The sequence below is a fragment of the Arvicola amphibius genome, chromosome 7, assembly GCF_903992535.2.
Source record: "Arvicola amphibius chromosome 7, mArvAmp1.2, whole genome shotgun sequence".
NCBI lineage: Eukaryota > Metazoa > Chordata > Mammalia > Rodentia > Cricetidae > Arvicola > Arvicola amphibius.
Window position 1 is genome coordinate 24824247 of NC_052053.1, and position 16713 is coordinate 24840959.

Genomic DNA, 16713 nt, shown 5'->3' on the forward strand with positions numbered 1-16713 from the left:
AGAGTGGGACTTGTAGCTTGCAAAGTCCAATTGATGGGGTGGAGTGGGACTTGTAGCTTGCAAGGTCCAGTTGGAGCTTCTGACTAGCAGGTTTGCTAAAGAGGCTGAGGCAGATGGGAATGGGGGCAGGGGTTTTACCTCAGTATGAAAAGCCTAGAGAGTGGGGCATCCTGCTGGGCAAGTGGTCACTCATCTCTTGGTCCTTTCTGTGTGGTAGCAGGCTGTGTTTGAGAGTTCCTCTGAGGTCATGGGGGGATAGGAGGGTTTGTAGGTGAAGTGGGACTTGTAGCTTACCAGGTCCAATCAATGGGATGGGGGTGTTGAAGCAGCCTCGAGTTTTACAAGTTTTAAAGAATATTTAATATAGTATCTATCTTGAACATAAAAGGAATCTAGTGTGTTGTGTTTGTACATGCATTGTGTTGTATGCATGTAGTACATGACCATACATCCACGTGCAGTTGTGCATGAACGTGCAAACACAGTAAAAAAAAAAAAAAGGAAGATATTCTATCCCTCTTCCCCTTATTCCCTTGGGACAAGCTCATGCACTAAACTGGAAGCTCACCGTTAGGCTAGACTGGCTGCATAGCAAATCTCCATGACCTGCTAGTCTCAGGGCTGCCATGCCTAGCATTTCTATGTGGATACTGAGAACTCAGACTTGAGTCCTCATGCTTGTACTATTTTCTCAGCCTTAGTATCTTGTCTTTTAATACAGAAAGTTGTTTTGATGGGAGCAGCAGGTTGCATTCCACCACCCGGCTAGCTTTACCCAAAATAAATACACGGAAACTGTATTCATTTAAACACTGCTTGGCCCATTAGTTTCAGCCTCTTATTGGCTAATTCTCACATCTTGCTTTAATCCATATTTAGTAATCTGTGTAGCACCACTAGGGGTGGCTTAGCAGGAGAGATCTTAACCTACGTCCGACTCAGAGAGGATAGGCATGGCAACTGCCTGAAGCGTCTGCCTAACTCCCTTTCTTTCTCCCACAATTTTGTTCTGTCTACTCTGCCTGCCTAATTTTCTGTTCTATTGAAGGGCCCGAGGCAGTTTCTTTATTAACCAATGAAATTAACACATAGACAGAAGACCCACCTACATCAGAAAGTGTCTCCTAATGGCTTGCCATTTTCATTTTCTGTTGTCATTGTCCTGTTCTTGCATGTATTATTCCCTGAACTGGGCAATTGGGGCATCTCCTTCTCATTATCAAAGTTGGTTAAGAAATTAGTCAAAAGCCGGGCGGTGGTGGCGCACGCCTTTAATCCCAGCACTCGGGAGGAAGAGGCAGGCGGATCTCTGTGAGTTCAAGACCAGCCTGATCTACAAGAGCTAGTTCCAGGACAGGCTCTAAAGCTGCAGAGAAACCCTGTCTCAAAAAAACCAAAAAAAAAAAAAAAGAAAAAGAAAAAAGAAATTAGTTAATATCCAAGACTAGCCCAATAGGGACAATCACTGGGACTTTATTAATAGAGATAAAATTAATGGGGAACAAATTCTTTCCTTGCTCTAATAACTTTATGAGATATAGTTACCAGATGATTATTTAACAAGATATGTGGAAAGTCTTCTTGAGAAAAATCCAATATAAAGGAAATAGAACAATGAGAGTCATGAACTTTCCAGAAACCACAATAAATCCTGCTTTGGGCCAAATCACTTCTCATTCTCAACTAATGAGACATTGAAAAGAAAGAGCCCGGGTTTTAGATTATAGATCTTAAATTGTGAGATTGCCTCTATAGATGAGCAATGAGAAATAGAATTTGTCCATCCCTAGTTGTCAAGATGACCTTCACTATGACAAATTACCCCTTCAAATCTTGAGTCAGATTTTCAGGTCAAGACTGAGTTGTTAGAGACCTGTTAGAAAATGTTCAGGAAATCAGACAGTCTGTGAGTTTCTTAGAGCTTTTAGTAAACTAAGAAATTTTAGACAAACTTAGATTGCCAACAGATGATGGGGAGCACACTACCTTGTTAAAGAGATTATTCTGGTGAACAAGAAATAACCTAAAATAGTCGAGATTAAAAAAAATACACATCTGGAACCTGCTCACATTCACCCAATTTTCTGCTTTTAACCAGTTAGTGAAATGGAAGACAGAAAATCAGGCTCATATTGCCCCATTACCTCTCTAACAAATTGCCAGACATTTAATGGCTTATAAACAGGACAAATTTGTTCCCTTTCAGCTCTGCAAACTATAAATATAAAATTAAGGTGTTGAAGGGGCTGTTTTTCATTTAGGGCATCAAAAGATACCATGTTTCCATCTTTCCTGACTTCTCTAGGCTTACTATGATCGCTGGTTCATAGGCCCTTTTGCATATCAATGTAAGATTTTACTTCCAAGTCACATGTCCTCCTACTTCCTTTGACCTTCTTGCCTCCCTCTGTTCAGGATCTTTGTGATGGTAGGCAATCCCTAAATCTAGGAAAATCTCCCCAACTTAGGTTCTTAATTTGATCTGCAAAGTACCCTTTACCATGTAAGGTGGCAACTCAAGAGTTTCCATAGATGAGGATCTGGGTATCACGGGCATCATTTAACCTGCTACAACAAACTGGAGACAGTAGGGAATCCAGAAAAAAGTGTGGACCCAAAGGCTCAACCAACCAGCGATCATGGTGGGCCTGAGACACACATGAAGGAGGAAGGATTTACTTTGGCTTAATGTTTCAGGAGTTTTGGGTTAGGTTGCTCAGTCCTGTGTGTTTGGGCAGAATGTCACAGCAGAGGGAGTGTGGGGCCTGTTTTTTCTATTGCAGATAGTTGGCCTTAGGTTCTCCTCTTCTCTTTGCACTGGCTAGTCTATCATGGCAGAGCATGAAGTACATTCCCGCCAATGATGTCAGACTCAGTTATTGCCTACGTCAGTTATAAAAGACAGCAATGAGTTTGGCGAGAGTTTGCTGCTTCCTTGTCCAGTTTGGGATCTGGTGCATACACTTTTCCAAAAGAAGTGGTTGCTCTCATTGTTCCTGGGCTTCTTGTTCTTTTTCAACAGGCAGGAGGGAGTCTTTTCTCTCTGGTGGACAGGAAGCACAGCAGTGAGCATGTGTCCGTTGGACTCTTCAAAGGCCCATCTCCAAAGACCCACTGCTCCAGCAAGGCCCCACTTCCCAGTGTTAACAGCTGGATGCCCACACCATGAGGAGCTGTAAGTAACACTTGGTATTCAAGACCTAAAAGATGGGGTCAATTATTTGATCTCTTTCTGGTTCTAGTTTACTCCTGAAAATCTTATTAAAACAGCAACCCTGTCTCAACTATACAAACCGCCATGTGCATGAATATTGGCTCCAGGCTTTCAGGATCAAAAACTATTATTTGAATTGTTTTCTTAAATTTAGGGTTCACTGGCCATTTCTAACATAATTAATGGCTTGGGTTTCACATATTCTGTGATTTTATGTTATCTCTCAAATCCCTGTTTCTGTTTCTTGATCTCAGTCATTTCATATTTGACAAGCACCATATGGATATTTATTTCAAGGCTCCTTTTATTTTGTTTAGCTGAAGACTTGTAAAGGTGAAATTTTTTCACAACCTTTGTCATCAAGAACAATAGCGAGCACTTATTGCTCTTGCAGAGGTCTTAAGTTGGATCCCCAGCACCCACACTGTGTCTAACAACTGCCTGCAACTCCAGGTCTAGAGGACCTGACACCTGCTTCTTGCATTTAAGGGCACCTGAACATAGCATACAGACATATATGCAGAGATGACCCCGCAAAACCATAAAAGAAAAATAAAACTTAAATAAAGATAAAAAAGTAAAATACCCCAAGATATTATGTAAAGTAAAATCATGTTTCTTTCAATGTGCATTAGGCAATAGAATTTGAATTAAAAATCATTAGCCCAGATTCCAACAGATTTTCTAAGCCACAGATTGCTATAAACAATGGGTGACAACTCACCTCTGTAAGGACAAAAATCACATTTTATTGGATAGCTAGACTCATTTTGGTGCCAAAGGTATCTTACATTTCATCCTATGTGCAGGAGAAGTTACCACACACTATATCCCTTATTCACCTGCTACCAATTTTTCTGCAGTTTATCAAACACTTCCTAAACAGGCAAACACTCTAGTTAACCAAAGCTTGCAAAATTCTGGTTTATTTTTTCTTTCTCCAAAACTGAAATAATTCTAACTCCACAAAAAGTCAGAGCATGCATTAGACAGAAAACAATTATAGGCAAATAAATTTCTGTTTAAAACTAGCGCACATGCATTTGCTATACTTACTAGGGGTAATAGCCATGCAGAAGTAAGAAAGAAAATGGATTTAGATTCTGTAAGCTTTGTGGTGATTCTGAACTGAGGTCCTTGGCAACCCACATTGGGAGTGATTGGGGATAGACCTTTAAAAACTAATGTGAGCATTTCTACATTTGCTTACTACTGAGTTGAGTGATAAGTCACTTCTTGCCCTTAAGGATCTTAGAGTTTAATATGGCCCCATTTGTACCTGAACTTTAGTTTCATTTCCTACACACCCGTACAGATCCCCTTCAATATTTCCTCATCTATTGGCTTCACAACTATTTTCTGGTGAGGACAGACCCTTCTCTGTCTCCAGCAGTTCCTGTGCCTCCTGGAAAGGACTGGCACTGCCTGGGTCCCTCTGCTGTCCTCTCATGGCTACAGTTTTCCCACCAACATCTCTGTAAAGGCTAGAAATGCCAGTGGCTTCATTTATGGTGTGTGCCATGATAGATGATAGGAGTGGAAAAGAAATACTTGTCAATCAGTTTTAGGGGCAGAGACCCTGGAAGTCAACAGTTTTAATTCTTTTCCTTGACTAAAAGTTGGAAATATCCTTGGTCCTGTCCGGAGTTATGTTCTTACCAGGGGCCAGGAATGCCAGGGAGAGGCTTGCTTCCTGATTGCTTATTTCTTTTCCTAAGTGAGCACAGGTGCCTGGAAGTTGAGTATATGTTATGTCTAAAGCTGAGAGGAGACCACTATGGGTGGGCCAACTGGACTGAACTTCTCACCCAAATTTCCACCATTAGACCTCTACAAAGCCCCAAGATCAGCACCTCGATGGTACTCCATTTCCTGGGTTCAGCTCCAGATACACAGGACCTCCACCTCCTTTCTTTCTCTTTTGTTCTCCAGAAGTAAACTTATTTACAAAACTGACCCCTGTAGTCCATTAATTTTATTCTTCTGATGTTCTAGATCAAATGTAGAGCTACTGACTGATACTTTTCTGTGCCTATGACATTCTGAGTTAGCTCCCTAAGTTCCGAGTGAAGCCCTTCCTGAGATGAGAAAGCCTCCACTGAACTCAAAGTCTCCAGGCATTACCCATGTCATTGGTGGGCTTTCCAGATATGGACCATCCCACCCATCTAACCCACAGTCGGTGTGCTAGAGACAGAAGAGCTGGCGATGATGTAAGATGGAGTCTCTCTTGGTCTTTGTTAGAAATGTTTCCCTGGTACGGAATGAGCAGATGTCACAGTGACCTGTGTTAGTTTTTACTGATGGAGAGTCAAGTGGACTCATTCTTAGACACAATGTTGAATTTTTACATCTTTTAAATTTTAGTTTATGTGTATATGTGTTTTGCCTGTTTGTATGTCTGTGCAGCACTTGTACTGCTGGTTCCGGAAAAGGCCAGAAGATGTCATTGGATCATCTGCTGTCAGAATGACAGATGTTTGTGAGTGGATGTTTAGTGCTAGGAATTGAGCTCAGGTCCTCTGGCAGAGAGGCCAGTGTTCTTAATCACTTAACTCTCTATTCAGCCCTCTTAGACACAATTTTAAAGGACATAAATTTACAAGGACAACTCAATCTCTGTTGCTGATTTACTATAAAATGTTCTCAAGTGTATTCTCTTGGAGGTATAGATTTATTCGTTTCTTTAAAAACACCTATTCAAAGTTTTCAAAGAGAATGCCTGCTGCCAGGGTTGTTAAGGGTTAATGTCTATTAAGAGAAAGCTGGTACCACAATAGGCTGAAAAACAGACTCTTCTTCTTAGAGACATGCCATTGCCATAAATTATTCCAGTTGCACCAACAAACTGAGTAGCCAAGGTACGCCCTCCCCCCGGAATGGTGGGCTCCCACTAAACCACTCAACAGAGTTGGGAAGAATAATTATGCCTTTTATGAGATAATGCACTTTTCATTCCCAGATACCCTACTTCCCAGGGCAGTACTTCCATGGTGTCAAGAAGTTGTTTGGTCTGCCTCTCTTTCTGAGTCCTAGCTCAGAGTTGTGTACCTTTTTCCTTTCCTTCCCTTCTCACTTGTTTGGGTGTGGGCCCCAATCTGAGTATGCCTTTTCAGGCAATTTGGACTCCCTTACCCTTTCTCAAAAGCTTTCCTCTGTGCTATGTGGCTGTTTGTCCATCCTATGGCTGACTTCCAAGCAGGCTTACAGCCAAGGGTCCAGCTTGCCCTCTTAGTCTTTTCTGCAGCTTCCTCTTCTAGGCAGGTGCAGAGATTTAAAGCTTGTTTGCTTTCCAGGGTTTTCTTTTAAACTAGCAAGACTGACTTTGAGCTTCCTTTCGAATCCATTCTTGAATCGTTTGTAAATGAGACCAAGAGCCCCAAGAGCTCTGATTTTCTCAACAGTGTATGGTGGCGTGACCATGAAAAAACAGCCACATTGACCAGGAGCACTAACTAACTGGGCTTGGCTACCCATAATCAATGAACCATCTGAAGAGTCAGAAGCAGGGAAGTACAGGAAAAGAGTTAGTTCAATGTGGACAACCTGGTCAGCAGTTCACCTCGGGGTGCTCACATGAGGTTTGGGTTAAATGGACGCAGGAGCTATGCCTAACTGCTAAGTAGTCTTGGCTAAATTGTGGTGTTGCCCATCTTGGTCTTTGTTCCACTCCTTGCTGCAATGTGATCTGGTAACGTTACAGAAGGGATGAAATCTCTTCCTGGAAGGCAAAGGCTTTCTCTGGCTGCCACCAGGCCTCAGCCTTTTTCTTCCCATAGCACGACATGCCTGAAGAAGTTCCAGTTCCCTGGGAGCTACTGGTCAATAGTCTGATAGCTGAAGGAGAGGCGCAAGTGCTTCTCTTCAGAACGTCTTCATTTCTTCCAGGACAGTTTCCTCCCTCCGGAAATCAAGGCAACTGGAGCACACTGAGAACAGAACTAAGCCAGCTCCCTTTCTCCTTGGGAAAGAGTCATCGCCGTGCAATTATGTAGTTAATTATAACCAATTAAGCTCTGAAGAGAAAAATGTGGGTCAGCAAAAGAGTCTCTGAAGGATGATACATTAGCCCAGAATCGAGGACTCAGAGGAGTTGTTCAGGCCAAGGCTTTGGCCTTGAAGAAGGGTTGGGCAATCCAGGAAAAGAGAAAGAATGGATTCCTTTAAAAGGGAAAGGGAAGTGAGCAGCTGCCTAGTTTCAACCAATCACTGGAGAGCAGACTGTATCGCAAATACCAGTATAGATTGCAAACGATAATTCTGATTGGAGCAAGAGAAAGCGTCATGGGAAATTCATATTGCTGTTTTACTGCAGAAGGTGGCTTCCCATAGACATAAAGAAGTTGGGAACTCAGACGCCCTAGACAAGATGAATTACACGGAGACTGCAAAATCCTTGCTCTTAGCACATCACAGGATTTTGCTTGTTTTCTTCTTTCAGCTTCCTGAAGGGATACCATGAAATTCATTGCCAAAGTTGTTTACAACCAAGTCATCATGTTTACATGTCCTTCAAATGCTGGTTTTATTCTTTAGTAAATGAAAAACGATGCCATTGTCCCCTCCAAAATAGCGGAGGTTTTACTTGAACCAAATCTGTTTGGAAATGTTAAGCTGGTTACACAGAACGAATGTGTCTCAAGGTGGTCATTCTCTCTGGATTAAAGCCTGGGAACAATTGTGGCTCCTGTTACAAGGAAAATTACAATGGGCCATTATGGAAAGGGACAAAAATCTCTGTTCCCAGAGGGGGACTGACAAGCTGCAAGTCCCCTTCTGCATGCCAGCACAAAAGCCCGATTGCTTCATGATTGTTTGTTTATGCAAATCAAAGAGCAACATTAATTCTAAGAGTGGGGCTGTGGAGTGGCTAGAGGCTCCTGATTGGCTGGGTTTTGCTCCGGGGCTGGCAACCAAAGTGACAATCCCTGTCACATTCATTCTGCACCCTGAAAACCTCTAGAACAAGCCTTGTTATTAGATTTCAGAGGAGAAGTTTATTCTTTGGGGATAGATGTTGGAATTGTAGGACCTGCAGCATTAGATCTCATCAAAGACCCAATCCCCTACCTTCTTCATTGCCTTCCCTAAACCAGACCTCAGTGATCATCATGACAGACGTTCCTGGGTCACTGAGCGGGACAGAGTGCAATGGGGACAGACCACCAGAGAATGGCGAACAGCATATCAGTCAAACCAGCAAGGACAGAGCTGATGCAGACGGAACTCAGCCACACTACAAGGTAGAACCCAGTCTTGAAGATGTACCAGCAAGGAGAAATCAAGAAGAAAGTGGAACCTCTAAAGAGAGTTTACTACCTGAAGAGCCTGCAGGTGAGAACATTCTCCATGGTAAAACATTTCCTTTGCTCCCTTTCTCCCCCAACCCCTTTAATATAATCTAGTATTACATGAATAAGCTGGAGCCAAGAAATGCAAGACCCTTATCCCAACAGGGACGTCTATCAATAAAGACTCACAATCTAGGCTTGTCTGATAGCTTTAAAATCCCATGGTTTTCTATTCTGAACCCTGAGCATTTTCACTCAGAACAAAGCAGAATAATAGTAACCAACTTCATTGGGCTGTTAGAATAATTTCTAAATGTTAATGTTAGCCACTGCTATTTATTGTTAGACCACAAGTCCATCATCATTTGAAAAAAGAGAACTCAGAATTTTAAGATACCTTCAGTATATGTCTAAAGAGGTCTGACTCCATAGTTGTGTGTGTGTATGTGTGTGTGTGTGTGTGTATATATATATATATATACGTATACATATACGTATATATATATATATATATATATATATATACATATGAGAGACTATCTTTGTGGGAGCTAATTATTAAATCTATACAATCAAATTTAAAAGAATCAGAAAAGTAGAGTGATAATTTTTACTAATCCTAATTAAAGCTAAAGACATTACCTAGAATCAGAACTGACCATTTGTGAACCTTTAGCCTTGTATGTTGTCAATGTTACAATACTTGTGTTTTCCCCCAGAAAACCCAGAAGGGCAGCTCTTTGTCATTCACAAGGTCATCAAAGATCTTTCTCTCCAAGAAGCAAGTGCTGAGGACATGGCATTCAGAGAAGGTAACAAAGTCCCAGTTTCCTAACTTGACGTTGGCTGGATAGGATGAGCATACACTGCATGTGATGCTTTGGATGTGTGCCACCGAGACGCGGTTCCAAGCAATGACTTCAAAATCTTCAAGCTGCTCTGGGCAGATACGCGAGTGTTGTCTTTTGTGAGTTTCACCCTACCCAGCTTTCCACATGGTTCAATCCCCGAATTGTACGGATTGATGCGATTTCCTGGCATGGCAATGTGATAGCCATGTCTTGATAGGGTAGCCCCCCCAAGTCAAGCTTTTTTTTTTCAAGGTGGTGCTCCAGACGGGTGTTGGGCAGCTTCCAGAATGATTCAGAAATGGGTTTAGAGTAAAACCTTCTAAAGTAACTTCATAAGATGAGTTACTCCGTGGGAAAATTATATCTGAAACAAGTACAAGCCGCTAAGTATTTCTTGTCAAAGAAGTGTGCCCCAGAGTGATGATAGCGATGTGTTCTTTACACAACAGTGAGACAAAAAGTATACAAAACTGGCTATGTTACCACGCAAGTAAAGTCAGTGGACAAGGTTACAAAATCTTCTAAACATTTTCTTCTAAGGTGATATTACGTCCAAACAGTTTCTGAGTACAGCGCAGAAGAGAATCTGTTAATTGATCACCCTTTCTCTCTCTTGAAGCAGTAAACAGCTTATCTCCAAATTAAAGTCACCATGTAGCACCTAACCAGTTTAGTTTAGGACATACCAGGGAAAGCAGGGGACCCACCAAAGGGACATGAGAACACTGTGTGAATAGTGGATGCCAAGGAGGTGCCTGGGGATTTCTGAGTTTCTTCCTTTGCCTAGAGTACTCCAACCCTCTGCTGCCCAATATGTAACCAGGCACGGGAAGGTGCGGTCAGCAGTGGCTGGTATTGCAGAGATAGCTCAGACAGATTTTTCTCACCAGATCGTAGTCTGTAAAAGTTAAGACCCCGCAAAATGAATTGCATAACTTTTCTGCCTCAATACTGCTTTAAATGTGACAAGTCAATCAAGGCAGAGCTCAACATTGTCCACCTTCAGCTTCTTTGTCTGCCAGGGGACCTACTACAAAAGACAGTTTCCTAGAGCCTTGGCTTTCTTTTTTTTTTTTTTTTTTTTTTTTTTTTTTTTTTTTTTTTTTTTTTTTTTTTTGGTTTTTCGAGACAGGGTTTCCCTGTAGTTTCTAGAGCCTGTCCTGGAGCTAGCTCTTGTAGACCAGGCTGGCCTCGAACTCAGAGATCCGCCTGCCTCTGCCTCCCGAGTGCTGGGATTAAAGGCGTGCGCCACCACCGCCCGGCCGAGCCTTGGCTTTCAATCAAGAGGAGAGTGAGGGAGCCTCTCTCTTTGTGTCTCTTTATGGTACGTGGTGTCACCAATTATCTCAATTTATCTCGGCTTAAATCCTTCCCTTTTGTCTTTTTAAATCTATTTATTTTATATCCTGGCTGCAGTTTCCCCTCCCTCCTCTCCTCCCAGCTCCTCCTCCCCACTCACCTAATGGGAATAGTTCTCTCCACTCCTCCTGCTCAGGAAAGGGCAATTCTCCCATGGATATCAACAAAACATGGCATATCAAGTTGCAGTAAGACTAAGCACCTTCCCATGTATTAAGGCTGGGCAAGGTGACCCGGTTATGAGGACTAGAGTCCCAAAAGTCAGGGAAAGAGTCAGAAGGTCCCTGTTCCTGCTGTTAGGAGTCCTACAACAGGATCACCAAGCTATACAACTATAACATTCAGGCAGAGAGCCTAGGTTCCTCCCATGCAGGCTAGCTGGTTTTCAGTTCAGTCTCTGTGAGCTCCTATGGACTCAGCTTAGTTGATTCTGTGAGTTTTATTGTGGTGTCTTTCACCCCTCTGGATCCTACAATCTTTTCTTTCCCTCTTCTGCAAGAGTCACTGAGCTCGGCCTAATGTTTGGCTGTGGGTCTCTGCATCTGTTTCCATCGGTTGCTGGATGACGCCTCTCTGATGTCTCTTGGACTAGGCACCAATCTATGAGAATAGCAGAATATTGTTAGGCATCATTACATTGACATTTCCCCCTCTAGTCATGTTTGGTTCTATCCTAGGTGTCTGGGTCATCCAGCCTGTGGGTCTTTAACAGTACAATTTTACTCTGACAGACGCTCTGGTTTTCGTGCCTTTTATTTTCAAGATGGCAAACAACTATAAAGTCTCCTAAGAAGAATATGCCTGCTAAGAGTAGAAAGATGCTAAAAATATCTAGGAAAAAAAACACTAATTAGTTTAAATTCAAAGATGAATTTTATTCTTGACAATGTTGGGCCCGAGTCAAGCATATGAACAAAAAGATCATTTGTGTGTGTGTGTGTGTGTGTGTGTGTTTCTTTTCTTTTCTTTTTTGCTGGGGGAAAACATAACAAAAGCTTTCTATCATAGAAAATATCCAATGTACACTTCCATGCAACGTAAAGAATAAGAAGAGGAGGACTGACAGGAGCTGCTTAGGACTAGTGTGGGTGGGAATTCATGCTTGCTTCTCTCCTTCACAGCACATGGGAACTTGGACTCATTAACAAAATTGAAAGCCTTTGATGGACACAGACTTCCAGGAGAGCTGTGAAGGGAGAACCAAGTTGACAGCAGCTTTTCACCTTGTTTACCAGCTGTTGTGGCATAGACAGAGAATGGCGAAGCCACACAGTCTAGCCGAGTTCACTGTGGGTAGATGGTTTTCCACAGCAGCCTGTCATGGGTGCATGTCCCAAAAACTCGGCTTCCTTACAATCCATTCTTATACATCAATAAATACCAGTGAAGTGTGTAAAGATGTTCCGGCTGTCTGGAAAGCAGTGATCAGAGTGCTTTAAGCCTTCTAAAACACAGCATGGTACCAAATGATCTGTTCCTCGGCTGTCATTTGGAGCAATAGGAGAATCTAGTGTTATACACATACAAGCCCAACATGCTCATTAGATCTGGATCCCTAGTGGTTAGCACAGGATCCTAAGCACTGTGTGGGACTCAGTTGCCAGCATGTAAGTTCTGAACATCTAGGGACCTTTGATCAGCTTTTTAGAAAGCTTTGTTAATTTTTATTATGTGTACATGCACTCATGTACATTTGTCTGCATGTATGCAAGTGCCCTCTTCTCCTGCCTGCTGCCTGGATGCCAGAAGGAAACATTGATCCATGAAACTAGAGTGACAGAGATATAGGCTGCCTGTGGGTGTTGGAACCAAACTTGCTTCTCCGACAGAGCAAGTACCTGTAACCACTAAGCCATCTCTCCAACATGCCTCTCTAACACTTTCTCATTTCTGTGTTATTTTATGTGTATGGATGCTTTGCCTGCATGTATGTCTTGTAGTGTGTGCATGCCTAGTGCCTGCAGAGGTCAGAAGAAGGTATTGGGTGGCCTGGAACTGGAGTTAGGGATAGTTGTGAGCCACCCCGTGAGTACTGGGACTGGTACCTGGGTCCTCTGGAAGAGCAGCCAGTGCTCTGAACCACTGAGCCATCTTCCCAGCCCAAGCCATTGCTCTTCTTTACCATTCAAGAGACAGTGTCAGGTGTCAAAGCTACTACTCTGAGTGTGGCTAGGCGTGGGCAGTCATCATTTTCACACTGGAATAAAGCTTTTCCCTCTGAGATATTGTTTGCATTGTCCTTGTAGGATGCATTTGTGGATGTGAAGTAAATCCAAGCATTTTCACCATATGCACACACATAAAATATATACATGCACATACATGCAGGATACAAATACCTACATACCTACATACATACATACATGCATGCATACATACATACATACATGCATGCATGCATACATACATACACACGTACATACATACATACATACATATGTACGTGCATGCGCACACACACACACACACATAGTTTTGGTAAGGGAAAGATTTTAAGTGTACCCCGAGAACAGTAATCCTACTAAACACACTTGTCTATGCAATAGAATTCCAGCCAAATTAGGTTAGGTTGTAGACATTCCTGAAGATATACAATATTCACTAGCTTTTTAAAACTTAAATTCCGAGATATTTATTTAACTATATGAAATGCCGTGTTTTTGCAAATTATTTTGACTGTGAAGCCTGTTTGACTGTCTAGACTTAACAGGCAAACCCGAGTCACAGTTCATAAGGCAAAGGTTGGAATGTGATTGTCCAGAAGAATGTGTTAGAGTATTCCAGAAGCAGCTAGGTCCTCTGATACCCAGCACATCTCACCACTAGTCCATTTTGCTGCAGGGCATCCATGGAAGAAGATTCCTCTGAGCAGCAGTGACCTGGAAGAGAGTATGCAGAAGGAAAGGATTGTCCACCAACCTCTAGAGCAGAGAGAAGATGAGAACACTGCATACCAGGCAGCAGAAATTGAATGGTTGGGGTTCCAGAAATCTAGTCAAGTTGACATATTGCATTCGAAATGTGACGAGGAACCAGAAGTTTGGGATGAAGAAATTAACGAGGAAGACGCTGATGACTGCGATGATGATGAAGACGAAGTTCGAGTCATAGAATTTAAGAGAAAACACAGCGAAGGTTTTCAATTAAAAGAGGAAAACCATCCAAGCGAAGACTCCCCACTAAGCAGCCCCAGCTCCCAGCCAGGGACCCCTGATGAGCAGCCCATGTTAGGAAGGAAGGGAGATATCTCCAGGAATGTTTATTCCAGATACAACACGATATCCTACCGTAAGATCAGGAAAGGGAACACCAAACAGAGAATTGATGAATTCGAGTCGATGATGCACTTGTAAACCAAGCAGGACTGGGAAACGTCATGAGTGCTAAAGAAAAGCTAACTCCGTTGTGCTGAGATACTTCCTCTTTCATATTTGCAAGATGCACATGTTTAACGTCTTTTCCACCATAGAGCAATGTGGAAATAACCATAGACAAAAGTCAGTCTGGTAACTTCAAATCAAAAGCTTTAAACTCATGCCTGGTTATTTGCTTTTAAAAAGTTAACTAATATAGCAGTATGTGGTTAGCATTGTCAGAGAGGCAAATCTGTCATGATTCGGCTTCAAAATTAGCAATATTGAGAAAGACAGTCAAGGGAAAGAGAACAGTTGATGTGACTCCCCTAATTCTTTCGGTGTCCTTCTTTCTTCAGGCCAATAGGAAGTCTGGGATTAAATCCCTCCTCCATTAAACATGTTTTTTTTTTTTATATAGATTCTGCCAATAACTTTTTTGCTTTTCTATTTATCTTTTTAAAAAATACTGTATCTTAAATAGTTTTCCTTGGCATCTACTGAGTGAAAACTCAACAGATCGCCTTTCTAGGTGTCAACCATTCAGTGAATTTGTTCACTAAAAGGCTGAGTAATTGTCGGTCAGAATTCCGTGTGCTAAGTGCTGGCTTTATGCTTTCAAAATGAATTAAATCCATTGTGAAGTTGATCCAGGGAGGGGCTAGATGACTGGTGAGCCGTAGACTATTGGATTGTACTGGATGGTTTTATATTTGTTACTGAAAACAAGATCTTGTCTAGCACAATGAAAATAATTAAAAATAAAAAATGGCCATTTTAGCACGAGTTTAAGAAAATGCCTTTACTCCATTACCACACTTTTTTGCATTAACAGTATTTCAAAACCATCCTCTTTGCTTGGGAATGAGAGACAATGGCAGTCATAACTGTACTAGTTACTATGAAAATGGCAATAATTATCTTCGACTATTTTAAAAGTAGGGTGTGAGCATGTATTTTTAGGGAAAAAGCTGATAGTCATGGGGAATATATACTTTATTGGACCAAAGCCTAAATGAAGAAGCTTAAAATTGCACGTGTGCAGCTTCATGCGCACCCACATGTCAAATAATGCATTGAATATTTATGAAAAGAGTATATTTATACTCTTGGATAGTTTATTCCGCAAATTTTCATTTTGTGCTTCTGTATATATTGCTCTGAACTTTCTGTTACTACAGATGAAAATATCGTTTGGCTCCAAATAAAAGACAATTCCTTATTGTCTGAATGTAATACAGTCTTCATTGTGCTATTCGACCCTTTGTTTGTTTCTTTCTCATTTGGTGCAAAAGCCTGGGTGAGTCCTACTTAGACGATTGCTTATTTATGTGTACCAAATCTCACACATTCCCATGGCAAGTTCCTTAATTCTTCCTGGTCATATAATATATTTCCATTGTATCATATAGTACTATGGAGTATTTAAAAGACTCAAGTTTTAATTTGATTCCAGTGATTCTTTTATTCTTCAAACCGATCCTTTACAACCTGACCAGGTAAGATCTGTTATCCTTAAACTGTTGAGCCTGCTAATTTCTTTTGGGACAAAGGTGAATTTTCCAAATAATATGAGAAGAATTCAGTCTTCTGATTGATAAAGTTGGATAAGAGATTGACGGACTGGGATAATTTCCTGTTTTAATGTAGTTCCTTTGATCATTCCACAAAGACAACCTGTTTGCTTTCCTGGATACTGGATGAGACGTATTATTTTCCGCTTAGCTTCAAAGCACTGCTTTATGTAATATTGGTGGCCTATCCACAGGTCAGCCTGTTTGTTAGATGGCATTGACAGGTTACCATGAAGTTTGCGTGGAATGAGTAGTATATGTGGCTAAGAGGCACGACACCGCTATTAGCATCTATGGTACCCCATAACCTTGAACTTTTTAGCTGTGTTCTCTTGCCACACAATTCACCAATCATCAAACATTTTGTCCACAAAGACTGTTTGATGTATGGTCAACTGGGGAACCACTCATGCTCATGGATGTGGTAATGCAGTGGCAGGAAAGCATTGACATTGGTATCATTGCGCATTGCCACATCCTATCACATACAGTAGGGCAAGAATTAACACCTGGGTAACATGGTGGCGGTGGGTGGATACGTGGGTCTTGGTCATCTGAAAATAGCAAAGGTCTTGTTTCTATTGCATATTAATATATATTAAGATATTAATATATTTTAAACTCATCTGGAGCACAATTAATTGACAACCATGCATGAAGGTTTACCTGAGATTTTGCGATTCAAGGTTCAGAATCGTAAGGACTCTGGTACCTGAAATCTGATGGGGATTACATGAATGCTGGAATTTCTTAAATGACTTAATTCTCTTTTGTTGCCAGATGAATGGGAATTAAAGACAGCTTTACTTCTTTGTAAAAATTAAATTTTCCTTTCATTTAGCACATATATTTGAAGACATGGGATTTGCCAGGTTCTGTCTGTTTGTTTCCATCCATCCACCTATCCATCTGTCTGTCTATCTGTCTGTCTATATATATATGTCTATAATTTGTCTATCTACATGATGTTAAATAAAGAACTAACTACTAACTACCTGGTATGATTTGCTTTGAATAAAAGTTTTTTTCTTTGTTTAAGGCTTGTAAACCTCTCTCTTTAGAATTTAGTGA

At 41.4% G+C, this 16713-nt stretch overlaps 1 protein-coding gene across 2 annotated transcripts; it reads left to right on the top strand.

Annotated features, from left to right (window-relative positions):
• Positions 1-8325: 8325 nt before the first annotated feature.
• Positions 8326-14068, top strand: Ermn (ermin). Of its 2 annotated transcripts, none has more exons than XM_038338295.1 (3): positions 8326-8566; positions 9225-9317; positions 13557-14068. In XM_038338295.1, exons 1-3 carry the CDS (start codon positions 8326-8328, stop codon positions 14066-14068), a joined length of 846 nt encoding a protein of 281 aa, XP_038194223.1. The 2 variants fall into 2 exon arrangements, with proteins under 2 accessions (XP_038194223.1, XP_038194224.1); XM_038338296.1 differs by having other exon boundaries at positions 8326-8506; positions 9234-9317.
• The last annotated feature ends 2645 nt before the right edge of the window (positions 14069-16713 follow it).

Coding starts and splice junctions, on each gene's coding strand:
- Ermn (XM_038338295.1), top strand. CDS start 8,326: ATGACAGACGTTCCTGGGTCACTGAGCGGGACAGAGTGCAATGGGGAC. Junction 8,567..9,224: donor AGGTGAGAACATTCTCCATG/GTAAAACATTTC, acceptor GTTTTCCCCCAG/AAAACCCAGAAGGGCAGCTC. Junction 9,318..13,556: donor GGACATGGCATTCAGAGAAG/GTAACAAAGTCC, acceptor ATTTTGCTGCAG/GGCATCCATGGAAGAAGATT.